The sequence below is a fragment of the Aulonocara stuartgranti genome (assembly GCF_965226115.1).
Source record: "Aulonocara stuartgranti genome assembly, chromosome: 14".
NCBI classification, from domain to species: Eukaryota; Metazoa; Chordata; class Actinopteri; order Cichliformes; family Cichlidae; genus Aulonocara; species Aulonocara stuartgranti.
In genome coordinates, this window is record NC_138950.1 from 33,426,880 (window position 1) to 33,454,471 (window position 27,592).

At 43.2% G+C, this 27,592-nt stretch overlaps 1 protein-coding gene across 2 annotated transcripts in view; it reads right to left on the reverse strand.

Annotated features, from left to right (window-relative positions):
* The window catches only part of epha4l (eph receptor A4, like), a 57,814-nt gene that overhangs the window by 16,986 nt on the left and 13,236 nt on the right, over positions 1-27,592 (reverse strand). For both annotated transcript variants that reach the window (XM_082502247.1, XM_082502246.1), the window contains exons 4-5: positions 13,459-13,614; positions 4,879-5,214 (exon numbers count right to left, since the gene is read on the reverse strand). In XM_082502247.1, coding sequence (XP_082358373.1) covers positions 4,879-5,214; positions 13,459-13,614 — 492 coding nt within the window. The remainder of the gene's footprint in view (positions 1-4,878; positions 5,215-13,458; positions 13,615-27,592) is intronic.

Below are 27,592 nucleotides of genomic sequence, written 5' to 3' on the forward strand. Positions count from 1 at the left end.
TCTATAAAACCGATACAAGCTCTCCCGTGACACGAGCGTCTCAGGCACTTTTCTCAACCGCAAAGTATATGAATAAAATCAAATGGGCTCGACACCTTTGCATTTTTTTGTCTTTAAGAGAGCAAATCAATTGGTTTTCATTAAAGCTCCAGAGAGCGATCTTATCTCGAGCCTTTTCTGCAGCAGCTGATAATGAGGCCATATTTCAAGCAGCCGTGCTATCTGTGTTCAGACGCCTTTAACACATGAAGGTTAAAGCACAGATAATGGCTTATGCTCGCCCCTCCCTCCAAGTGCGTCGCCGCTGCACAAATCAAACCTCTATCTCCGGGGAGTGTGACAACACGTAAATTGGGTCATACACGCTCACGACTTTACGAAGAGAAAATCCATAGGTGTAGGAGAGATAGAGTTGTAAACAGAGGAACAACTCGTGTAAGGACTGAGTTTTGGGAGATATAGCAGTGCAGTCACGAGATGATAGAATAAAGCTCCACAGATAAACACAGACAAAAAGACCAAAATAAAACCATGATGGATTTATCATCAGCAAAGTTCCTGTAAAGTAGAGGGGAAAATGCAAATACTTGTGATACTTGTGTCAGTTAAAATGCTTGCTTTTGGTTTTGGCCCCTGATTGCAAAAACCAAACGTCACATATTCTAATAACACAGCGTTAGGGTTAGGACTCAGGGCACCGAGACCACAGAGGGTTAAATAATACTCCCAACAACCTCGCCCACAGAGTCAGAACAAAGCACCACATAGACAAACATTCCCACTAACGCCCAGGTAACACAGTTTTTTTATGGCATCTGCTCTTACGACTCCAAACGGAGCAGATCTTTGACCTCTGCCCCTCGCTGATTACTGTAACCTTACTCGTTCCAGACCATCTGCCTTTTAAAAAATTACAGTGGGGATGATTAATGAGGGGTTCACAGTCCACCGATTATGATTGGATTATCTATGACATTATATACATTCTCATCACTTTGAGCGGGGGCTCCAGGGAGCCTAGCCCACAAGCTAATGCTAACAAAACCCTGCTTTTAGCTGGGGGATTGAGTTCAAACAGGCCTGGAATTCAAGCACCAACCAAGGGATTGAGTTTCATTGGGGTGAAGAAGCGACAGGGGGAGATGGGGGAGGGGAGGGGGAGGCAGAGGGCTTGCGACTGGTGGGGGTCGACTGTGATGGAGAGGGATGGGATTGCAGACATCTCTTAGTAAATAGATTAACCCAAGGTTGTGTCATCCTGTTGGCCTAATGTGTTGCGTCTCCCTTAAACAATTACACGGCGGCCATTTGTAGCCCTCCGATCAATCTTAGCCGGCAGCAAGAGCCAATTTGAAGGCCCTCCTGGGGCCGACTGAGGATGCTCCAACTCCGAAAGGAAAACCCCCGAGGAGGTCACGGGCCTTCATTCCCTGGAGGTAATCCACACATCTATCTTCCCCTCCGAAGATGACAGATATGGCGATTTAATCGTGTTCTGCTGCTCCTGTTGCGTTTTTATTTTCCTCTCGACTAATGTGAGGATAAAGATGACAGATTTTCTGAGTGATCCCTTCTAATGGACACGACCAGGCAGCTCGGCTCACACACAGAAGAAGAGATCCATTAAGGTCTCTTTAAAAAAACTACAAAAACAAAAAACGTGGTAAAAATAAAAAACAAAACAAAACTGTGCACAAATGCATACAGACAAATCGTGCACAGCTAAACTTGAGATCCTAAAATTGAAACATTCACCTGAGGCACAGCGTGCTAGACTTGCTGGCACCTCTGTAGATGAATTTAAATATGTGGGACAGATCTGTAATTTCTTACCGCCCCCCTCTGAACGCGTGGGCTAAACACGCCGGTGGAATAATAAGTGTTAGACGCAATGAATATTCAGATCTTATTTCAGAATTGTGCTCTCTCTCAAAAAAAATGCTTTGCAACACACACAGACACACACACACAGACATACACATCCCAGCAACACAAAGGAACTCATTATACAAACAGAAAGATAGAAATTCACATAGAAAAACACACACCTAGCCCCATTATCTCACACAGCTCAGACAGCAAAAAAAAAAAAAAACTCAATCACTGCGCACATGCATAAATTATAATCGGTAAAAACCTGGCAGAGGCACACAGAGTTCAGGGTTTGGTTTGAAAAATAACCTTCCCGGCAGAAAAGATTTTTATTTTTTATTTTCTTCTTTCTCCTTTTCCAGCTCGTTGAGCGGGCGTGCTCATCACGGAGTATTTGTGCAGCGAGGAGCATCTGCGGTGGAGGATTTGCGCGAATACGCGGCCGATTACAGTTTGACATTAAAACAGACAGGGGCTGCACATGTGGTTGCCAGATTGGAGCCTGGTTGCCAGATTTGAGTCACTCTTTTTTTCTTTTCTTTTTTTTTCTTTGCCTTCGCCGCCAAGGAGAAAGAGTCGAGGAGGGAGCCATTTTTCAGGGTGTTGGGAGAAAATGGCTCCTGCTTACAAGATTCCCTCCTCGCCCCCTCCACCTATCTAGAGTCAGCCTCCACCTCCCGAGAACACATTTCCACATGTATGCCGGCCCATTTGTTGCCAGAACGATGGAAACACACACACGCACTGATGGAAGTGCCCACACACACGCACACACACAATCCTTATGCATGAATTCACTTTTAGCCACCTGAAGTATTTTGTATCAGGACATAAATGGCCCCCTCCCTCTCTCACACACAAACACACATCGACATATAGAGCGCTCGATCTTATAAAAGGGGAAGAAAACATCCATTTACAGCCAGGGGTCAGTTCAAAGCTTGGACATCTCACCCTCCCCATCCCCGTTTCCCCTCGCTTTCCTCCTGTAGCCCGGGTGAAAGGGTTACACCCCGCCTGATTTACGACAGTGGAATTGTTCGTGGCGACACATGGAATCTGACCTTCTTGTACGCGCATAAATACATGCCTGGCCACAGACACACACACGCACATTAAGCTGCACTGCTCATTTTTATCTGACGGCATTCATTTTTCTCCACTGCACCTTCCTACACTTTCCTCTCGTGCCGAAAAAAAAAAAAAATCCAGATCCTTTCCAACCTGCCTAACTCACTTCTTCCTCCCTAGCCGAAATTTGAACTTTAATGGGGCGGGGGTGTCTTTTCCACAGCACTTATAAATCCTAATAAATCTATCATAATAAATGTGTAATCCTCGGTGTCTGGATGAGGGGAGGCGATACAGAGAGAGGGACAGCCACAGATGACTGGCTGGATTACCAGCGGCTGGATTACCAGCGGCTGAAACCAGAGCTTCTAAAGCCCCTACCGAGCATTAGCAGGAAGAAATCCAATCAGTCTGGAGCTATTCTCTTTTAACACACACACACACAAATTATAAGAGACACACACACACACGGATACACACAGAGGACATTGTTTAAGAAGCAAATGTAGATCATCTGCATTCATGCAAGCATCTCTGCAAAACATTTTTTTACTTCTCACCATGCATGCAGTCAGTGCTGCACATGTGCAAGTACATGCACACACACACACACACACACACACACACACACACTATAATAGAGCTTCCAGCTGCAGCTTCATATAACTAATCCTGGCGAACATTTGTGAAACATGCACCAGTGACGAGCCAAAGGCAGCATCATCTGTATCTTACAACTTCAAGTCAGCACATTAGCCTCCAGCAACCTTAGGGGGCTCTGTGTGTGTGTGTGTGTGTGTGTGTGTGTGTGTGTGTGTGTGTGTGTGTGTGTGTGTTTGGGACTGAATCTCTGTAAGAAAAAAAAAATCTGCATTTTTTTGTGCAACTGTGCATCAGCATGGTCACGCTGACATGCTATTATGAGCCTTCAGCCCGGACTCCAGGGTGTGCTGCATTACAGCTCCCACATAGGCCTTTCTGGCAGTACTCGCAGCTCTCCCACAGGCAGTACATCCATTCATCTCTATCTTCCTGACCCCGGCTGATAAATCAAGCCACTGTGTCCTTAAATTGCCAGTCCAAGCCCTATTGAAGATATTCGCTTTTCCCAGGGATGGAAATTAGCGATAAAAGAAGACACAAAAAGGCACTTAGCTTGCCACCCAAGAGCAGAGCAGTAAAGCAGACCAAGGTAATGATCGTCTATAAGCGGAGGATAGACGGGAGGGATGAAGAGAAAAGACCCGGGTCATAAAATCCATTTACACAACAACTGGTCACAAAATGGCTAAATGACTAAATAACGGGAGGCTTTGAATACAGCATGGAAGCTGGAGGGCTCTTCTCCTGCTCAGAAGGGGAGCCTGTGGTTGTATTCTATGACAATAATTACACACACAGGCACATGTAATCCAGCAGAATTTGTAATGAATCCTCCCCAGATCAATACCACTCATCTAATTCATTAGTTTGGGTGCTAAATATAGCACGGTGCCCCCATCGTCAGCCCTGGCTTCTTATGCCTAATTATGCAAAACTCCAGTAAAATATTGCATAAAATCATTTCCCTCTGCTGAAAATCCATCATCATCCTCCTCAGTAATCACCCAACCTACCCCCCAATTATTCACAACTTTAATAAACATGTTTTTGACATGCCCCCCAAAAAGTACTTTCAAGCATTCAGTCAAATGAACCCGTGCTCTGTATCATACATGAGCCAGCACACTCTGGTAACATAAACTCTCACACAGTGTGAGAGTTTATGTTTTGTGATCTCCTGCAAAACCAGAAGACCCCCCTGAACTCACTAAAGTAAGCAAGCGTAAGGAGGGTTTGGAATATATGTTAATAAGTGATTAAACAGATGTTTGATGATTATGGGGTCACAGGAAACCATGTTAGGATCGGCTGAATCAGCTCCCATCGCCTTACCGGCCTGGTTGGTGGTGACGGTCACTGATGTGGCCTGCTCAGGCCCTGGGCTCTGAGGTGAGACTCCATTCACCGCCCACACCTCAAAGGTGTAGTTGGTGTGGGCCTGTAGCTCGTTGATGGACACCCTGGTTCCCTTCAGGCTCAGCTGCTGTGGGCTGAAGTGGATTCCATTTCCGCAGGGTTGACAGCGCCGGCCGTCAGAACCGCAGCGCTTACACACTACGTTGTATGTCAAGTCCTGGCGACCCCCAGAGCTCCGGGGTGGGCTCCACTCCAGGTTTACGGAGGTTTCGTTCACATTGGAGATGAGATGCACAGGTGCCGACGGAGGGCCTGCAGAGGGAGGGAGGAGAGCTGGCGTTGTAAAAAGCAGCATGCCAAATGCTAAAAAAGCACACAGATGCAATAACATTGACTTGTGGTTACTGAAATTGAGAAGAAATCCATAATACAAGCAGCCACACTTTCACGATTCTGTCTTTTACTGTCCTTTATTCTGTCAGTTACTTTTACAGTAACTGCTAAGCTGTTAGCTACTCATGTGTTAGCGGTGCTTTGTGGTGGAATATGCAGTTTAATTGAGCTTGAGTTTAGCCAGCTTTTGTTTAGAACATATTTTTGTAATGATTTAAACAGCAATCTGTAGGTTTAAGAAGCAGCTTCAGTAATGTGTTAAGTAATTATAAGCTAATTAGCTGTGTGCTCATGTTGCTTATGCTAATAAGCTATCTAAAGCGGCAGTGGTTAGCGTATGGTTTAAAGCAGCGGGGTTTCTGCCAATTTATTGCAAGATGGACACAATTTCAAACCCAACCCCCACCCCCACTACTGACTCTTTTCAAAGACTGTTAAATGAGCTAAACGTAACACATTCAGCTAGTGTTCCCGTTAACCATTTTTTGTTTTTACACATATTAACAGGCCTGTTCAGCCAGTGTTGCCAACTCCTCAGTAAGTAAAATCGCTATTGGCTGTCCTAAAAGTTGCTAGAAGTCACTAAATGACGTCATCGCCCAGTTTGCATAATTGGTCATGCCTGTGTAATTGTAACAGACCCTGTAGGAGAGAGAAATAACATTGTGAAAGAGACATAGTGAGTAAAAAAAAATCATCCTAAAAGCATTTAGAATATATTTAGAACTAGAAATTAAATTTCTTTTAGCAATTATTGGGTTTTTTTTATGTCACAATTCCAACCCAAAAGTGACATGAAATAGGCCCTCTGGCAGAGTTAGCTAGTAGGGTAGTAGTTAGTAGGGGTGAATATCTCCTATGTGCTTTCACGTCAAAAAGTCGTCATAAGTCTCCAATAACACCAGAAAAAAGTAGCCAGATTTGTTGCTAGTCACTTTTTAGAAAAAAGTTGTTAAGGGGGTCTGAAAACTTGCTAAATATAGCGACAAAGTCGCTAAGTTGGCAATACTGTGTTCAGTATCCATCTACTAATGTTCACGACACACAAAAAAAGAATTCTTGGAACAACTTAATTATGTTATGTAATAATTATGTCAACTGGTAAAACATGATGAATTAACTTGAGTTAATAAGGCAGACTAAGCCTACAGATTTAAGATACACACAATGCACAATAGGTGAACCTTAACTTGCAAGGTTTTACTTCAGTGAAAATAACACGTTAAAGGAACAGGCTGTCATCATATTCACCAAACCGCAAAAAAACATCAAGGTCTGAAATTAACTGCTGATCTGGACAGTTGTCATAATCCTCATGAATACCTGTGGCAATTAATCCTCTCTATGCATAAGTTGTGAATTTGTAATTGACTGGGTTCTCCGTTTATTGGGAGCTGAGGCTTCTTGAGTTACCTTTTAATGTCCTGTCCATTACAGAATGGGAGGATCCAGTTTCACCTCAGTTAATTCAGAATGCTAACAGAAATCCAATAGGCCAACAGACTTTCTTTCAGATTCCTGTCGAATCAGCTGGAAAGTGGTGGGATGCCTGAGCCCACTGCTAACAGTGGGACTTTATGGCAGTCAGTGAATAACTTTAAACAAAGTTTGCTTTGGAGCCTGTTATTTAGTCCCTGCTTTGATATAAAAAGCCACATGCTGTAGTTTTATATGGAAGCAGCTCTGCAGCTATGTGACAAACTTCCTGGCACATCAATCCCAATTTACATGTCAGCTCCGTTGTAATTAGTGTGTTTTTTTGCGTTGTTTTCAAACATAAGCGGCGGTAATTGACTTAACTCTCACTTTCTCTCTCCCCATGTCTCTGTTTTCCCTGTCTCACTGCTCTCCACTCTCTCTCTCCCTCTGACTAATGAAGCGCACGCGAGCTGGCTGAGGGGATCGATGCAGGGTGAAATATGAAAGCTAGTCAGTCCGCAGACGAATCATTTCACAACGGAAATTAATTATCAGTGTTATTTTTGGAGAAGGAGAATGGCAATGAATGATTTCACAGAGACACCAAGAGCAGCAGAGGGAGGACCGCGTGTGGGGCTGTGCACGCATGGTCGCCCGAGGAGGAAGAAGCGCGCTCTGAGTGTCAGCGTATTAATGGAGACGAGTAACTGTGCGCTAGGAAGGCGCTTGGCTGTGCGTGTATGGACACGACTCCAGCGTTATTCTGGCAGATAGCGGTAAATTCGCAAATGCTGAGGGGAGGCAGAGGCTGAGAGGAAGGAGATGGAGAAGACAAACACCGTCTGTTCACCCAGAAAGCAAAAGAAAAAAAACCTGATTAGTATGTAAGGAGCAGGTCTGGAGGGTTGGATACAAGGAGGGAGAGCAAATAATGAGCGTGGCTGGTAAGGAGAGGTATCGGTTTAACTGCCCAGTACATGAGCGTTGAGATGAAAGGATGCAGAATGGACTGCGCTAATAGCACCACCGCTCAGCCTCCCCTTACCAAGTGTAGCCCTCCATGAAAATCTATTAATACATTCCCATTAAAAATCATGATAAAGGACTCATCCACCATCCTTTGCCCCTGCCTTTTCATCTCCTCGCCCACTTTTCCTCATTTGCTCTTTCACCTTATTCCCCACATCTGCTGCCCAGACAATGGGAACAAGTTACAGATGGGATTTCTAATTTAAGGTGCCCACTCAAAGCGTTATCACAATAGCGGCTTTGTCAGTGAGCTAGGTTTAACTCACACCTACTACCTTTACACCAATTCTTGACACACTAGCTGAGATACTGGGCTCTTATCTGGACTTCAGGTGTCATAAACGTAACAGGACAAAGGTGGCTGATCATTTGCACAGCAGTGCTACGCTGTTAAATTAATAATTGAAATGTTATGGAAACACAGACGCAGTTCCATTACCTCAAATCTATAAAACTAGACATCCTTATGTTAGCTGAGTTTTCTTTAGCTTTTCATATAAGAGACAGCTAAAAAAAAAAACAACTCACAAGGAAAAATTTTCCCTTGTGTATGTATTGAACAATTACATATACTGTGCTGATGAAAGGGTGTTAGACAGAACTAATCCATCAAACATGATTCAAACCCCAAAATCAGCTCCCTGGTAAAAATGTACAAACTGAGAAATATAGATCATATTATTATCCAAACTCATTTGTATTTGCTTTGCTTTTTTAAACAAATTTGTGGCATTCATCTTTTTCTATCCAAGCTGGATTTTTCAGATTTTTGAATGAAACAAACAGATCTGACCAATCAGACCACTGCATTTAGGAACAAGCGCACTCACAGCATTGAATATCCAAATATTAAAATAATCCGGTTTACCTCAGAAACACAATTAGACGCTGTTCCGGTTCAATCGACTCTCTGAAATGATTACTCGGTCTCCTCAGATGTGGTCCCAACTCTGCCAGCAAGAGCTCAAACTGTCCCACTGACTTCCCAATATGTGTACAAAAGCAGTCGGGATACAGTTTCAACTCCTGGATCAAACAATAAAATTCTCCCTGCTGCTGCTTGCGAGAATCGTTTTTTTCCTTTTCTTTTGTAGAAACATCAGTACCAGCTCATCATTGCTTGACGTCAATTCAATTTTTTTCATAGTGCATTTTCGTAGGACAAATGTTTCGAAAAAATTCAGTTCTTGGTGTGTACGTTATAAAACAAGCTTGCATCCAAAAAGTTTGGAATTTCAATTTTTTGAAAAGTAGCAATTTTTTGGTGTGTAAAGGTCTTTAGGGGGCAGGATGTCCATTGACAGGAGAATGTGTATAATCATCCCATAAAGAATTTTTTGTTCTGCTAATACAAACCTAACAACTGCACTATGTAGCTTTGCTTTTATAAACAAATAAAAATAAAATCTAAATCTTAAATACCATATCAGTATTCTTCCTTGCAAACACACACACACACACGCAAACTACATTTGCCTGTACCTGTCGCTCTCCCAGAAGGCACCATTGGGAACAAGGGAGCGTGGGAGAGCCGTCGGCTGTGACTGACACCCGGTAATTAATCCTGGGAGAAAGAATGGCAGGGGGAGACGGGAGCTCATGCTCGCACAACCTTCATACAACGTTAGCTCAACATGGCCTCAAAATTCACGCTCCTTATGGGAGGTATCCAGGGGGACACTTGGAAAGTTTCTCCTAAAGAAAGTTGGTGATTTCTTTTCCCTCCCTTTCTGTTCGTTTATGGCCTAGCAATTTGCTCAGAGCATTACTTCTTTATTTCCTGCTGCTCTTTCACTTCCATACTCCCCCCCCTCCCCACCTTAATCTGTGTTTCTCATTTTTACTCCACTCCCATTCTCCATCTTTCCCCACAGCAAGCTCCCACCCTCTCCACCCCTATCTCTGTCTGTCTGTCTCTTTCTATCAGTAATTGTTAGCCTAGTGCAGCGCAGGACCAAGTTAAAGAGCCGGGCTAAATTGGCCAGAGCTACGACCCTGCTATTACCATCCGGCTGGGATTCATTCAATGCCCCCCTTGAGTCCTCCACAGTCTGCGTTCATTCCTTACTCCGTACCTCCTTCCTCCACAAAACCACCGCTAAGAAAACTGGGGAAAAATCTGAAAAACACATCAAGGGCCAACAGAAACCCCAAAATGGAGAACAACCCCTCCTTATAACCTGAACACAAGCAGAGCAAGCAGCTCCCACGGGTGTCTGTCGCTGGTCCTCATTACTGCTTTGTGTGTGGGTGTATTTATACCCACTCACATGGGTATTTTACCTAGTTTTAATATTGTACACTAAATTGTGCTCGGTGATATCTTCTACCTGATTACTTTATTTAAAAAAAAAAAAAGAAGTGTATGCGTGTATGGATCTCAGTGCTCCAGCTGCAGAGCAAGATCATTTCTATAGAGGTGGCCAGGCTGAGACTATTAGACACTATTACATAGACTGGGGTGGTACAGAAACTGAGGTCCAAATAACCAATTTTTTGGTCACTTTGATCTCTTTTGTCATTTACTTATGAAGGCATAAGTGCTACATATCTCTATATATTATTATGTAATATAAAGTCCTTAAATAATTATTCTTGTTTACGGCTGTAAAGCCTGAAGCATGAAATAATTGCCAGAAAATTCTGGCAATTAGGGTGGCCATAGTAGTGGCCAGTGCCCCCCCTCTGGCAAAACCTTGGTTGCACCCCTGCTGAGAACATAAAAATCTTTCCTAAAAATGAAAACAAAAGTAACCACAGCTAAAACCTGTATCCCAACTATGAAAAAGACTAGAGCTCAAGGTTGATGGAACAAAAAAAAGAAAGAAAAATGAAACCCCAGAATTCTCAAAAAAAATTGTTATAGTACATAAAATCTCCTAAGATGACTATCTGACTAGTAACCAACGTTTCCATTCACATGCAGCGTGCATTAATGGCTGGCCAAAAGAACATCCCAATGAAAAAGGTGCGGGCACTGAGAGCTAGAATACAGCTGGAGTCGTGCAAATGATGAAACTACAACATCCAGTTTTAATCATAATGTTACTTTGCTAGACTGCAAACTAAGAGAGAGGAAAAGTGTTTTCAATAACCCATACACGCGCACACACGCGCACACACACACAAAGACATGCTCCCCAATTACCAGAGATGCTGGCTCGTTCCCAGCCTGACCTTCAGCAAAGCAAACTGGGAAATGAATTTAAGAGGCTTTTTTTCTTCATCTGCTCTGTTCGTGACTCTGAGTGGGTTTTTAGAGAAACAGAGAGAGGGAGAGAGTGAAAACAAAATGTGGATGAGTAGGGATGTAAGAGTGACAGCTGTAATTACAGAGCTCTAACATGTGGATGAGATGTGCAAAAAACAAAAAAAGAAATGTACGGGGAAGGAAAACAGCAGTCGACAGACAGGGTGAGAGTTCAAAGATCAAATGTTGACCGGCTGACGAGGCAGGGCAAAGGTCGCTGAGAGAGTCGGGCTAATGTTCAGTTCCTAACCGCCAAGTTAGGAATGTAGCTGGAATGACAAAGCAGGGTCCTATAAAATCAGTCGAGTAATGAGCTTCGACAGCTGTTACTTGCAGCCGCCGTTGTGAAATGCCGTACTGACTAACGAGACAATGGGGATGACCTCCCTGCTCGTCCATTAAAAGACGGCTAGTAATCCAGTTTATATGAGATGTTGCTGAACAGTGAGGCAGGAGGGTGGATTAGCAGTCTGTTACTTTCATTTATGAATACTTGGGGATTTATCAATATTTGCACTGCAATTGAAAAACAATTCAAATCAGGTGTAAGTGTATTAAAGAATAAACAGCAGGGAATCCTGTTTTTTGTTTTTTTTCAAAAATATGTTTTGCAGCACAGATTCTTTGTTTTTGAACTATCTTGTTTTTTTCAGTGATTCATAATCAGCAGCACTGCACTTATTTTTCTTCTTCTTGTTTTCAACTTTAATTTCTATTACAGGAAGCTGAACGCCCAGGTGGAGATTGTTTGCTGAAAACATTACATGTCCTTATGCAGCATGAAAAGCATCCAAGCAGAATTCCTGCTAGAATATCAAGCTCTCAAACAGCCTACAGCACAAGATTTAAAACATTTATTTATTTTGCCTCAGGCCTTTATGCATCAAGCTCATTGCCAAAAAAAAAAGAAACAAAATTCCGATTTTTTTTAATGCCAATTTCTCATGTAACGTATATACACACTGTAGGTGTTATTATGTTTTTTGCAAGTAATTTATCCTCACTACGAAAAAAAATTAAGTCGACATGCGAGCCGATTATTTGAAACCTCGGTCATGTTTAATGAGCATCCACCATTATAACAGTACGTGTACTTCAGAAAAAGAGGAAATGCATAATAGGTCCCCTTTAATGGAGTTTTTTGTTAAAGCTCTACATTGTTGTCTGTCCTTCAAATAAAATACCCATTTCACTCCTTTCTATTGCCACTTTATGTGACACATCCAGCCACTGCATAAAAGCTTTTGTACTCGCTGCTCTGAGTAAATACTTTCCTACTTTCATGTTTAATGACAGTTGGAAAATACGTGTAAACTCTGTAGTACTTTGTAGCAAAGTCGAACATTTCCAATTTTACAAATTGCTCACAGTGGTGTATTGCTTTGGATCCTGTATAGATACTATGCTAGAGGGAAATAATTAGGGCTGGGGGGGGTACTTCATCCACTCTGATTCAGTGAGCTGATTTGCTGAGTGATGACTCCTCAGGAACTTGACAGAAAGGCGAGCCAACTATGAGCTAAGCACCTTAACAGATGTTTTCGTTGTTAAAATTACTTCATGACACTAAAATTACTCATTCATAACACAAACGGCTCTCAAACGAATGTATCAATCTTATTATTTTCCCGTAAGATGGGAGTGCAGGGATTCGGGTGTTATGTGGCTTTTCCTGTTCTCTTCGTGTTTGTGTGCATTTCTGCCACTATGAACTCCCAGTTCTGTGACTCAGAGTGGGAACGAGGTCTAAAAAAAGGCAAGAGGTATCATTAGGCAGCAGGATTGTTGGCAATATTTGTTATCACAGACGTGGTGAGTTAGTGGGGTAGGCTTGGAAGGACCAGATTCACTAGCAGTTCACTCATACAACCGGAAGGAGGAAAGTGAAGACACACACAGATGAATTTACCACTGAACACCTTCCTCTAGCTTGATTCATTGCTGTCTTCTAGCTTTCTTCCCTTTATCCCCCTGGTCCCCATTGCTTTATTTTACATATGTCTTGCCCTTGTTTTCCTTTTTCATCACCTCCCCCAAACAGTTTCATTCCTGTTCACCGTCTGGAAGACTGAATCTGGGATGCAGCGGTTTTTACCCTCATTAGTTCTATGTCACTGTGACCGATGACTAAGTACCACCTGAGATCAAAAGACGCCTATTAAACCAACATGCGCCTTTTTTATGTTTGCACAATTTGCATGATTATCTGTCAGTGTGTGTATACGTGTACGTGTACATGTGTGTGTGGGTGTGAGGGCCTGGCAATGCATGTTTTAGAATCAATGCCCGTGTTTCGGTGGAGGCGGTCTATCTCAGTGTGTGTGTCGGGGTTCCTTTCCAAAACAGTGTTTGGTTACAGCTATCTTTGGCTGTTTAGAAAATCACTGCAAACCACAGCCTGTCACGGCCTACTGGTAACATAACTGCGTGCTGTGTATCGTTATGCTACATGTGGGTGTACTTACGGGTGCAGGGCATGGATGCCGGGTCCGTTTCGGAGCGGAAGTATCCCTTGTCGCAGGCACAGGAGGTGGAGCCTTCTCTGACAGAGTAACTGTGAAGAGGACACTTGGAACAGGCGCCATCGGTGGCCAGAGCACGGTAGTAACCAATCTTACAAGCTGAAAGATAGCAAAAACACAGAGAGGAAGTCAGGTTAGGGTTGCAAATCTGGACAATATGAAATACATGTTTATGACTCAAATGCTTTTGTACTAGAGGGGAAAGTTCTGGAAGAAGCTGGGAGGCTGTAGTTCCCAAGCAGCCCACTAATAAATTAGTGGTGGTTTTAGCTGTATGCTTCTGTCCTTCGACACAGCATTTGCAGCTAAAATTCATTGGAATGTCATTGAAGGGTTTTTGCTCTTGGAACAAAAATTTAGATCTGATTATATAGATTAAGATTAAAAGTCAGCGAAACACCAAAGTTATTACAACAGTCCACAAAATCTTTACCCACTGTATGGACTGCAATGGACCAATTACACTGCAGCAAATGCTATGGCAAGACATCCAATAGTTACTGAGATATTTTAGTCCAAACCAAAGAGGGTGAACACAGCAGAAACACCCACAGTTAATATATGCAGTCGCCTGGGGTTTGTACTCTCTGCAAACTGGAAACAAATGTGGAGAATCTGAAGGCAGTGGTCACGATTTTTAGAACTGGAAGGTTTCTGGTTGTGTAGCTACTTTGTAGTTTTTGATCACACTTGAAAAGGCTTTGGATGAATAATGAAATGCTGACTTTAACTAATTTAATTACGTGCCACTTTTCCATGTAATTTTGTTACATAAGTACAGTGTAAAATTTTAACTAACATCTAATGGAATCTAGTCAAATGAAATGGCCTTGATTTGTCTACACCAAGCACATCTTCCTTAGTGATTAATTATTTGATTTTAGATATTAGTTGGAATTTACTCAAAATTATTGCATCACATTTATTGAGGATGAAGAATCTTTTTTTTTAGTGTGTGTGCCAAAAAGGAATTGAATTTGCTGAAATGCAATCTTAAAAGCATCAGCAACATCTCTCTGTGTAGCTTTTTAAAAATTATGTCAGATTTACATATATATTCATAAACGACGAATGGACTATTAGATATCACTTGGATACATTTAAAGCCCATAGAAATCGCCTCTTGTTCCCAAAGGCTAAATCAGTAGACTCGCCAGCGTGTCCCTCAACACTAGTTTCAGTAATAAGGATTATTACCTACTGACTGAACTTGAAATTTACCTGTATTTTATCCCTGAAGAGAAGAAGAGAGCAGTGTGGGCTTGACCAATTCCCCCCAATTAGCAACAGAGAACAACATGTTGCAGAGAGGCCCCTGTTCCTTTCACCAGTCCCCCCCCCCCTTCCTCTCTCTCTTTGTCTTCGTTTTTCTACTTCAGCGCTTTCTCTCTTTTCACCTTTCTCACCAGCCTGCGTTCCATTACCAGAAACAACAGAACTGGAGGAAAGGGTGCTATTTCCTCTGACCAAAAAAAAGGAGAAGATCAAATAACTACCTCTTGTCTCTCTCACAAATTTAGGCTATGCTCTGTTGGCAAGATGTGGAGCTGCAATGAAACCAGAGCCGATGGCATTTCAGACCATTTAACAAACAAATGCCACCACACTTGGCACACCGGGAGCTCTGTCACTCTCACAAGGCTGTGAGCCCGGGTCTAACACACACACAGACACACACCTCACAGCCTGAAATGGTAACCTAAGTGACACTTTTCCTACTTTTGGCGACATTGCTCGCCTTTCCTTTGAGTGACAGTTTGATTGGAGGGCTCGTCTTTCAAGGAGTTTCTCCTTCCTCTATCTATTTCTGTAATGGTCGGAGAAACCTAGCAGGGTTACGTTTCAGCCCCTGAGCGCTGAACCAGAAAGACGAGGACAATAGAACAATTCTCCGAAAGGTGCGGCGCAGACAGTCGCAACACCGATTGGACCGAATAACCTGTCAGTCAGTGAGGCAGCCGTGTGCGTGGCAGTGGGTCAACAAATGGTATGGAGGCCAGAGGGCTGTGGTTTGGGTTTTGTTAGAATGAAATACTTGAGTGTCTGTCTATATTGTTATGGTGTTAAAAAAAAGAACTCCAATGAAGACAGATGGGTAAACTCATACCCAATATAAGTCAGATAATTACACACTCACAGTCTGCAGGGGTAAAGCAATCTCCCCTTTTCTTCAAAAGCTCACGCACAACCCGGATCTCAAAGTACGTTTTGAAAGGCATATGGATTTCAACACCACAGTCATAAATACATCAAGAAAACCTGCATATAGTCGAATAAACAAACTTTTGCATGAGTTACCCACACCAGAAATCAAATCAGAGCCTGTCCACGTTCACCGCACCAAGAGGGAAGCCGGGTCTTCCAACAAAAACACATATTCCGCCACCCGGCTGACACACTTGCACACACAAACAGCAGAGGAAATCCACAAACCCTCTAAAATACTGGGAAATCCCTGTCTTGGAGGCGCAATAAAGTCAGGCTATTTAGCCTGCAGACTCTCCTCCCTAGCTGCTGGATTAGCATAGCGTGGCGTTAACAGAGCCAAAGCTAGCTGCTACCTGCTGAGCCATTCTTTGCCCAGTCCCATTCCCTCAATCAGCTCTAAATCCCTGTCGCTTTGCTCGCTAGCACTAAGCTAAGGGCCTCATTGACTGTAGCCCGCAGGGGTGCGTGAAGCCTCCATTTCTTTTTCTTCACAGTAGCAAAAAAAAAAAGTGAGGAGATTAGTAAGGGGGTACTTTGTCTTATCTCCCTGTCTCTAAAGGAATCTTTCAGCGCCCGGTGTCATCATTAGAAACAGGAGGACACTAGGGTTTGTGGGTTTTGTTCGAGAGGTTGTGACCGCTTCAGTCGACAAAACACAAAGTCAGGGTTTGTACATGTGCGCTGACCAGGAAAGTGTCCGGAGCTGAGAGCGGGGTCAAGCAGCTGTTTGAGAAGGTGCCCCCCACCCAACCCCCGAATCCTAAAAGCTGGTGGGAGAGTTAATTGAGTCCCATGCTTCACAGCCTTTGGGTCTGAGCCTCTTAAAAGTCTAAAGACAGTCTAAGAGCAGCCTACCTCAAACTGTGCACGGTTGATGAAGTTTTTTGTTTTTTTTTTGCCCGTCAATTATTAAGCTGTCCCAAGCTGACCCTCACAGGCTGTCCCAGAATTCTTTGCAGAACTCCAAATCCCCCCGTTTTGCCATAGACAGGCTCTGGCATCTTCATCTGTGGTTTGAAACTCAGGATTTCAGAACTTGTGTTTGAAAATGTGATGTCAACATATCAGGGCTTGTTTATAGCAGCGACTGCCCTGCAAAGGGAATAACTGGAAGAAAAGAGAGGTTGATATCCAAGTAAAGCTGGGGGAATTTGCTTCCTATTAGGAGCCTTCGTGTGTGTGTGTGAGAGGAAAGAGACCACAATAGTGGGTGGTCCAAGAGACCGTGGCTTCAGAGAGGAATCTCCCTTAAGACTTGCTGGATTTATCACTGTCCGGACCAGCCGTGGCAAACCTATACAGACGCAAATAGAGGCGCACAGGAACACATGTGTATTGAGTTTTAATGGGATCTGAGCTGAGACGCCCTCGTCATATCCTCTCATGCAGCCCTCAAAAGTCTAACCCAATTTTTTCCCCCCACACCATCTTTTTTATACGTCTCTTTTTTCGCTCCCGATGCTCTCTAACTCTTTTTTTCCTTAATTTGTTTTACTCTTTCTGTCTCCCGCTCTCAGAGGCTTTCTCTCAGCAAGCCTCCTTTCAGAGACAGAGAGGGGTTTGTCAGGTGCCAAATCCCTGAGCTGAGAGATCAAAGACAGACAAAGAGACTGGTGACTTACTGTTCTATTCTAGAAAGGCAAAAATGGAATCCCTCATAGACCGGGGACATCACATTCTTCCCCTTTTCTACCCCAGCAGCTCTTTCACTCATTCAATCCTCCTCTCTAGCTTTAGTCTTTTTCCCTCTTTGTCACTCCTTCCCCTGCCCCATCCCTGTTGTCTCTGAGCTAAAGCCCGTTTGGAGAAAAGGAGACTGGAGTGAGTTGCAAGAGTTAATGAGTAGTTTTGTCTGTGCAGTCGGGGACTCTGCTGGCTGATTTAGTTTAATGGAGAGGGGGGGAAATGGGACCATCGATGCGTCCATCTGTAAAAAATAGGAGCACAGAAAAAGCTAACGATACAATGATAGCTACCCACAGGCGAGCCAACTACAAAAAAACACAGCTAAGTTTTCCTCCGAGTGGCAGCAACCCACACACCAGGCTTTGAACAGCGATAGATGCCGCCAAATAAATCCACATCTACCCACACACCCACCTACTGCAGCCCACCTTGAGTGACCCGCATGCTAAGCCTGATAGGCAAGCTATTCTGCAGCCTACACAACAAAGTAACCAATACACTAGGGAATGAAAGCATGAGAGCGAACTTGCACTACAATAAGCATCCGAAAACCCCGGGAATGTAACACCCAGCGCACGGCGCACAATAACCAGGCCTGCCCAGGCAGAACAATTGCCTCTCTTGTAATCAAAAAAAGGGAGAATTAAGTTCAAACTGCTGCCTTTCCCCCCGCTTTCAAAGCCGTGCTTTATCTTCTATAGGTGATGAAAACTCGGTCACTCTTTTTTAGTCATAACAGACAGTGAGCGCTCTTCAGAGGAGCGGTCGGAGGCATCCTCACAAAGCCGCTCTTTCAAAAAACCAAGCGATCGGCTTTCAGGCCCTGAGGGCAAGGAGAGTCTCGCCTTCTCCTGCACCTTGAGGAGCCAACGATCTCTATTCAAACTGCCTTTCTGCCTTATCCCCCTGCCTTTGTGTGTTTTCAATCTCTTTTTTTACCCTCTCTGTGGAAGGCAAGTTGCTCAGGTGAGACTCCTGCTAAAAAAGATTACGATTCCAATAATGTTTCTCTTTATCCCCTAGCTATGGAATATACACTCACACGAACATGAATGTATAAAACAAAATAGCCTCCATATCGACACACCTGAGCCAGTGGCATATTATCGGGGCTAACTAGCTGCTGACCGTTAGCGTCTGTCACTGGGACAGCAGGAGAGTGGAGCAGGTTAACTCATTAATTCTGTCACTCTGGTTATTAATTACCTCCAGCCCTGACAGCGACGCAGAGCCACACGGCCAGCGAAACACATCAGCGTGATGGATGAGGGACACACGGCCACCGAAACTGATCACCATGATTGATGACATACACTCGACACACATCTTGACCTTGACCTGGCAGGGGAAAAGGTCCTATATTAGCTGTAGCATCCTTTAAGATGCAAAAGTGAAAAAGTCTGGGAGCGACATCTGGGCCGACATCCTCACTGGTGTTAATGAAGGCTTCAAACAAAAGCCATCGAGGCTAACAACGTTAATAAGACCCAAGCCAACCTTGCTGACAATCACCGATGCTTCGCTACCGGCGGCCGGTGCCAGCAAGCGCGAGGGTTGCCAGCAGTTTGTCTGTCGAAGGCCAGATGATTTATAACTGTATTTTCAGCCACACCAATCCATCACCCGAGAACCACCCAAGACGCTGCCCTAATTAAAATGTCTGTACCTGACATATAGGAGCACCGGCCAATGAACCAGATGAGCAAAGCGTGTTGTAAAAAAGGAGAATTATAACAAAAGAAGGCTCCGAGAACCGAGGTTACGCCCGTAAAACAAACTGTTCCCTCGTGCTGATGCCTTGGCCTTTCATCCAAATTCAACATCAGATCTGAAATGTTCTAACCTGCAGCGTTTCCACAAGTCAGTACTGAATTTTTGCAGACACTGTAAAAGACCTTTGACAGCACTGTTCACCCAAATATAGACTATACCGCAGACTGGATATGAAATATGGACGCAGCCACAGTGACGCCACCTATTGGTTTTGGACTCCGCAAAACCAGTGAAGCCTTGGTGAGTTTGGTTTTTTTGGAGCCAAAAGCGATGAAATTTGGAGCACATGGAGTGCTCAGTTACCAATTCCTGCTAGCTTTTGTCTGCTAATCAGTGCTAAATAACAGACTAATAAAATACGATTAAGTTTATTAGAACTGAAGCACAAACCACTTGGATGGTCGTGTACCACACTGTACCACACAGGTTAGGCCTAGCAACCAACAGCAGCTCACTGTGTGCATATGTCAGACAGGAAGGGTTTTCGTAGCATTTAACTGAATGAGGTATCCATCAGTTAACCCGATGTATAGTGGATATGAACGAAGAAACTAAACCAGTTGTGAACAGAGGTACTTTTGAAGCCAAGCTCAAGTGGTGACATGTTGTCTTCATTTTTCATCCCAAGGGGTTGCTGCTCAAATAATACAAGAGACTAACGAACAGTTTCCTGCTTCATTATGAAGCCGTTTTTGCTAAGAGCACAGTGTGGTGCCATATTGTAAAAAGAAATTGCAATATTGTTCTGAGGACTTCCTGTAGACCAAGGTCTCGGCGTTCTTATTGACACGTAGGCCCCAACTTCCTCCCTAATTCCTCTAAGTTCACCTTAAGAAGGAATATTAGTACAATGGTCATATCGCAGAAATCTAAAGTATTCCACCCAGCCAACTTCACAACATACAATACAATTGCTTAAAGAATGAGAGTCCTGAAAGTAAATGTAAGGAAAAGAATGAGGCACTTCAAAAAAAAAAAAAAGACTTCAAGAGAGGAGGGTAGAGAGCAGAAATTGTTAGGACTTTGAAACGAATGGAGAAGAGCTACAGCAACAGGATGGAAAGATGAGGAAGAGGTGCAGGCAAACAGATCCATCTTTGTCTGGTGAAACACTATTTGACTTGGCTGCGTTAGGTGGGAGCCACTCAGATTCCACATTTGCGCCCATGCCAGGTCGGCAAGGGTGGCACCACCCAAAGCCGGGCATCGTGCCAACTGACTAAGGACCTTTTGTGACCTGAGATTCACACAGCAGGTGGGTAATGGGCTATAATTCAAGGCAAACAAGACAAGTGAAACATACACAAACAGAGGCATGCAAACTTCTGTGCACCTGCAGACCCTCAGGTATGAACACAAAAGCCCTTCAAACGTCCTCTGGACTATGCAGATTCACTTTGCAGAGCCATGCATGCATGCAAATACACACAAAGATGCACATATCAGCTGAACAGGCTTTGTGTAAGGAGGTTAAGCACAGGCAGCACAGCAGGGACCAGGGGAGGTAAACAAACACAATCATGGCATTGTCTTGGTCCAGTTTCCTCAGGTTCTCTGGGGGGGGTTAGTGTCTCATGTTGGATATGTGTGTGTCTGCATGTGTGTGTGTTTAGCATACTTTCCTGACATTGTTTACAATGAAAAGAGCCACATTTCAATTCAGTTATGACAAAAAAAATAAATAATAGGTAGATAGGTGTGGGAGGTGGGGTGGTATGCTAATGTTGTTGTGTGAGGGGACACTCGCAGGGGCGCACACGCTGCTAAACAATTGGGGGAGTTTAACTATTCTGCTCGCGGTGAGTCAAGGAGAATGAGGCAGGAAAGGGGAGTATGTGTGAGGAGAACACACACTAAGAATAGGTGAAGAGGAAGTGATAGGGAAGCGGTCTCAATGGGGCCTCGTAGCCAATTCTGTAAACAAGTGTAAACCACTTGTGACATTGCAGTACAAATACACAACAAATCACTGCACAGACTCAAGGTGACACATGCTCAATGCACAGCTTGTTCACTCGCATATCCATTTTTTCTTGCACAGTGCATAATACGTCACACATACGTTCTGAAACTGGGAAATACATCAACATCACGAGCTTTCTGCGCAAAATGGGAGAAAATATCACGACAGCTAAACAAAGGACAATCTAGCTATGCGTCAGCTGAATATATACATCACACACTACGAAGCGAACTTGGTAAGATTAATGCAAGTAACAAACAAAAAATGTGCCTTTGTGATTAATGCATGTGTATGATGATGTTGCTATTTCTCTTGCAGGGTAGCACTGACTGCTTGCTGCTGATTACCACTGAGGCTGGGAAGCACGATTAACAAAAGCTAAACTAAAAACTAAAACTAGATGTGAAAAAATTATTTTTGTTAGTTAGCTGGTTATTTAAAATAATAAGAAAAATTTGACTTTCACCAAAACAGGAAAACTAACTGAAACAATTTTGTGAATTAAAAAAAAATTATTAAAATAAAATGAAAGCATAGACAAAATATCCTGAGTTCTAGTGTTTGCTACTTTGCCAAAAAAATAAGTCAATATTAAAAGCCGCCTGCTGAGGCCTTTATGGTGGTGTTTATTGAGACTTTGGATTACTATAAGACTGTGAATCTCCTATTTTCAAAAGGTTCAGTGTTTTTATTCTAATACCTGGAATCATTTTCCTAAATCTTGCCTCTGACACATGCCCTCCCATACATTATTAATTAATAAAGACTAAAGCTAAGACTGAAACTAATAAAAACTAAACTAAAACTAAACATTTTCAAACAATAAACCAAAAAAAAACAACAACCCCAAAATACTCTGGTAACTCACTGAAACTAGCCTAAATTAAAAGCAAAAAGTCAAAATGAAACAACCAAAAACTAATTACAAAATACAAAACTATGACAACTTCTTGGTAGTAGTGTGGCCCATGACACATAAGAAAACACCAACATATAGAAAAAAGGTTGCAAAAGCACAAAATAAATAATAAACAAAAGAAAAAGAAAAAAACAGAATGTGACAGACCAGCTGTGACAGAAGCGACAGAGACCAAAACATGTGACGAACTGCTGGAGGATTCACCGGCGCTGTGAGGGAGATGTAAGGTAATGTGTTTTTTAATTGCATCATTCATCTAATACTGTAGTTACATGTTTGCTATTAACCTTTTCCTGTTAGCTTCTTACATTCTGGTTGGTTTGTCACCCTAAAAACACTTGTTGTGTTGGGTCAACTTTCGTGTGTTTTTTTCTATTTCTGTTGTTCTGTTGCAGAAAGAAGAGCCTCAATAATTATTAAAAGGTGCTTCAAGATCTAGATATGAGTAGTTTTTAACTAACATAATAATCTCTAAATGTTCCTTCTATCTGCAAACTCGGCGTGGAACCAGCTGCAAAAGAAACTAACTCTAAGCAGCTGGTCTCAATAAATAAATTTAAGGTGATGTGGATTTGGATGAGCACTGTTTGTTTTATGTATGTGTGTAAGACTAATATGTCTTCTTGTGGGTGTTGTTCTGGAACCACTGTTCACTCTCATGTCCATTTTTGCTGGGAAACTCAAACATCTTATGTCCAGATTAAACAAAGCGTAAATTAAATTAATTAAAGTTTTTTTTCCAAAAAAGCCCATAAATCCGACCTCTCTGGCCTGGTTGTCACAGGTGTGTGACCTCAGGTGGAAACATTGCAGCTGGAAAATTGTTCAAATATGATGTAATTGCTACATTTCTGCAGATAGCTCAAAGCAAAAATAAACCTTAACCTCCATCACATGTATTCTGATATCCAGATAAACATGAAAGCAGAATGGCTAAACCACTGCCTGTAGCTGTGGATTTTCAACATTAATTTCAGTTGTCTTTTCAAACGGAACACATGGTTTATTTAATCTTTAGTTACAGCGGAAGAAAAAGGGCTCCGACTTACACTTGGATCATTAAAAACGACTCCACAGTGACAAATTCACCACGTAAAATATTTACACCGAGCTTACATGTAAGTTTAGATGACTCCACCACGACCCCGTCGTAAATCAAACACGCTCCACCACACGCACACGGGACGTACAGTTTGTCAAATGAAAGTGCGCGCACATCTGTCAGCGCTTAAGCTCACACATGCAAAAACTTAAATTGCTTCGTTGTCTGCGGTCTCGGGGGCGAGTTTAACATCAACCTTGACGGTTTCTCAGAAGCAGCTCGGTGCAGAGGTTGCAAAGGGTCGACTTATGGGTGAAAAAGGGAGGTATTTTTAGGTTGTTTGTTTAGGTAATCTACTTGTAGCTCCCAGACGACAGGCTGTCTGGGGCCTCAAAACACCTTCTATTGTGCATGTGTGTGCACATGAGGTGTGTGTGTAGCCCTGGGAATGCTGCGCTGCCATTGTGTCTCTGCACTGGGGGACACGTTTTTGATGCTCTGGATGTGTGTGTGTGTGAGTGCACACATACACACACACACACACAGGTTACATAAAAACTGTCCCGGGTCACTGGCTCTTCAACAGCTCATGTCAGCCCAGTGACGGCCTGCTGGTCTCCACCGCGACTGTCCCTGCCCTGCCCTTTGACCTCACCTGGTGTCACTCAGGCCTCATCAGACCACTTTCCCCCTCTCTCTGTCTCTCTCTCCTCTTGAAACAGAAACGAGGTCACTGCCATCATAGAAATGACACCTCCCATCCTGAGCCTCCCCCCAGTTTGAAACTGTGTTGACTCCTGCTCATGCTGCATGCCTTGACATGATGTGTGTACACTCCTAAGCTGGCAGCGTATATGTGTGTCCAACAGCTGGATGCATACGCTACCTTGCCTAACCCCCAGAATAGTTAAACCTAGCCTTGTGGACAGAGTGGAGAGGGTGTGTGTGGGGTGAAGGGCGTGCAGGGTTTGTAACAGGAGCCTCGGGTTAATGGCTGCTGCTCTGACAAGGTTACTCTGCTAATGTGTTTTAGCCTTTAGCTTTGATGTGACAGCAGACACACATGCACAAGGATGATATTGGAGGGGCAAACAAAGGGATATGAGGTAAAATGCACAGCGTGCTTTGAAGTAAGTGTGTGGGCACCACCGCGGTCGAGTTTCTGTGTCGTGTTTTTCACATTCCTCTAACTCTTTACATTCTTCCAACACAAGCATATCTACAGCTCTCTCTGCCTTTCCTTATCTCTTCTTATCGTTGCGATTTATCACCTCTTAAGTTGACGTTCTGCACTTATCAGCTTTGCTGATTGTGAAAGCAAAGAAAAGCGCTCATAACTTCCTTTATTCTCCCGCTTAATGCCGTCAATAATCAAGCTCCAACCTCCAGGCCTGAAAAGTAAAGCCAAGAAGAGTAAAGCCAAAACCTGCAATTCCTAATGTGGCCACTTGAGGCTGAACCAATGCCCATAGATGCCAATGGAAGAATGCTCTAAAAGAAAATCCCAACATGGTGGCAGCCGAAATGCTTAAGCTGAGGTTTCAAAAAGCAGAATCCAAAAATGAAGAAATGCCCTGGTGGCTTGGTCTGTCTGTTACTATATACAGTCTATGATTTCAGCACACTAAAACCCAATACTAATGTAAACACAACATATCAGGACATATAGCTTTGGTTTGAAATTTTTTTCCTTTTTAAAAAAAAAAACACAGCAGAAGCTGCTTTTATTGAGGAGGTTAGCTCTGGTGTCTTTCCAACTCAATGCACTCTTTAAAGGGTCAGTTCACTCATGCTCCCTGTAGGCCCAATGAAAACGGTTCAAGATCAGGTGAATCAAGTCTACAATACACACAGCTGATATTGACTGTAATATCTACCGCAGCTGCCAGAGGTCATGACATGACTACACTACGCTTGTTCAAAGAGGGATCACCACCCATACCCCCTCCCCACTTCACCTTTCACATCTCCAGCCATTTATCAGGCCACTAGGAATCAATTCATCTTGCTTTTTCTTTTATTGTCTCACACACACACACACACACACACACACACACACACACACACACACACACACACACACACACACACACACACACACACACACACACACACATTCCTTCTGTCAAACAAAGTCACTTTTTGGTGCCCTTGTTTGATTTCAATCGCTGTCTTTTCTCTTAAGCTTGATCCTATCTGTCTGCCTCGCTTTCTCTCCCTTCCTCTTTTTTTCTTCCAGCGATACAAGTCTTCAAGGGAACACGTTACTTTTTTTTTCTTTCCCCTTCTAGCAGTATTTGAAAACTCACTAGATATCAGGAAGGATCAAGGTTTCTAATCCCAGAGATGTGCCCTGCCACGGACATACCTCAGCCTCTGGCTGGAGATCAGCAACTTTGGGTCCACCGGCGCAGCAAGAGCTCCACATCCCCAAATTACATTTCAGCTCTCCTGCACAGAGGTTACACCTCAGAGGCAAGCCCACGGTGTGTTTGATACACATGTATGTTGCCATATTTGTGTGCATACCCATCTCAGCAATGTGTCAGCCACCTGTTCTCAAAATTCTGGGGTGAAATCAAAACTGTAGACGGCAAAAAACGTGTTAACAAAGGTAAGAAAGAAAGCTTTGCTTTTCTTGGAGAAACTGGTGTCACACATTGAATAGAAATATAAAGCTACAGCTAACAGACAGTGAGCTTTGCAGACCTTGAGGATACAGCACATGGGCTAATGTAGTTGTAGGCTGTTTTTTCACCGGAATCATCAACTGTACAAAAATAACAGACGTAGACATGACCGACTGGTTTGTGGACTAACAATCTGAAAGTTTTGTATTTGGTCAATGGTCTATATTTGGTCTATATTGTAAGGTAAAGACCTACAGAGAAATGCAGAGAAAACCCCAACAAGATGGCAGACAGACACAGATACCGGCTAACTGAAACATATAAATTCCAAATTTTCTCACATTAACAAAAAAAAAAAAATCTGACTTCACTGACAGCCTGTTTACACAAATAACCACATGGTTTTTGGTTATCATCCCATATCCCATATAATAACTATTACAACACATGCACCAAAAAGCACCAACAGCAAAACAATTCTGTTCAGTTATTCAAGCTAGTGAACGTGAGGTCTAGCAGAGAGCTCACAGCCACAGCTACTTACGTCACCATTAATCTGGCATAACTTTAAGACTTCTTGTTTTTTGTACTGAGTTGAAAACACGTTCATTTGCAGTGTAAAGATGGGAATTCTAACATGGGAAGCTTCCAACAATGACTTGCATTTTTAGCCAGCCTTGAGTGTCATTACAAGCATTTGACACTTGTGTATTTCTTCATTTTTCAGCCGCAGACCTTGCAGGGACTGACTGCAGTGTAAAGGCAAAGAGAATACTCTCCTTGTTCATCATCTATAGTACAGATGTAGCTACGGTCCATTGGTGTGGCAATGTGGATAGCTCTAAATATGGCACTACATATGAGCTTCAACCATTATTAGAACAGAGGCGGTACTCGTCAGAGCAGTTTTACATTTACTTCATGGTTCCAACAGGCAGGAAATCAACATGCTAGAGCTGAATTCTGTTAGAAGTGTCAATTTAAGCAGTCAAACATATGTTTTAAGTTTTAAAAAAATAAACTTTACTATTTATTGTTGGCCCTACATGTCTTAATTTCTGCACTTAAGCCTGTGTTGTAAATGTAACCTGTAAGTTGTAACCAGCTTCTCTGTTTAAGCTTTCTCATTACCAAAAAACAAGCCATAACCTAATGCACCGACTCCTCCGCTGAAGCACCGATTCACACGCAGGCGAGCGTAATGTCAGTTTAGGCTCTCCAAACTCATCTTCCATTGTCTAAGATGAAGGAGGCTTTGGATGCCCAGAATACTTCCTCCCACTTCACATCTTTAATCTGTTTTCCTTGCAACAATCTGCATGTAGTCTTTTATTCTAATCACACATTCTAAGTGTGTGTGTGTGTGTTTTTCCAGGGAGAATGAAGCACTGTGCCACTTCCTCCTATGCTGTGATTAGAAAAGGGGGATCTCGGCTCATTAGAATGGGCACTGCATCCAGTCTCAGGGCCCATCAGATTACACAGCCGCCCTTTATTGCAAGGCTTTTTGTCATAACCCCTAACTGATTGCTACGGAGCTGCCTTTGATTTGGCCACTGAACTCTTTGCCCTCTGAGGAAAAAAAAGGATGATGACGAAAGAGAAGAAAAAGACCACCTAGATACTATTGGATGGTGCTGGATTGTGTGTGTGGTGGGAAGGGGGGGGGGGGGGGATCTTAAGTTGGAAATCAGCAGGAGAAAGAGAGAGGGAGAGATAAAACATTTCAAGGTGTTTGCAATCAGCCTCCCATTGTCAGATACTGAAGGAGAGCCGGCCGTTCATCTGAGGGGCTGCTGAGCTGCTTTGTCTGCAGGCAGAGATCGCGCACTGCGATTCGGGATGTTAATAGAAGT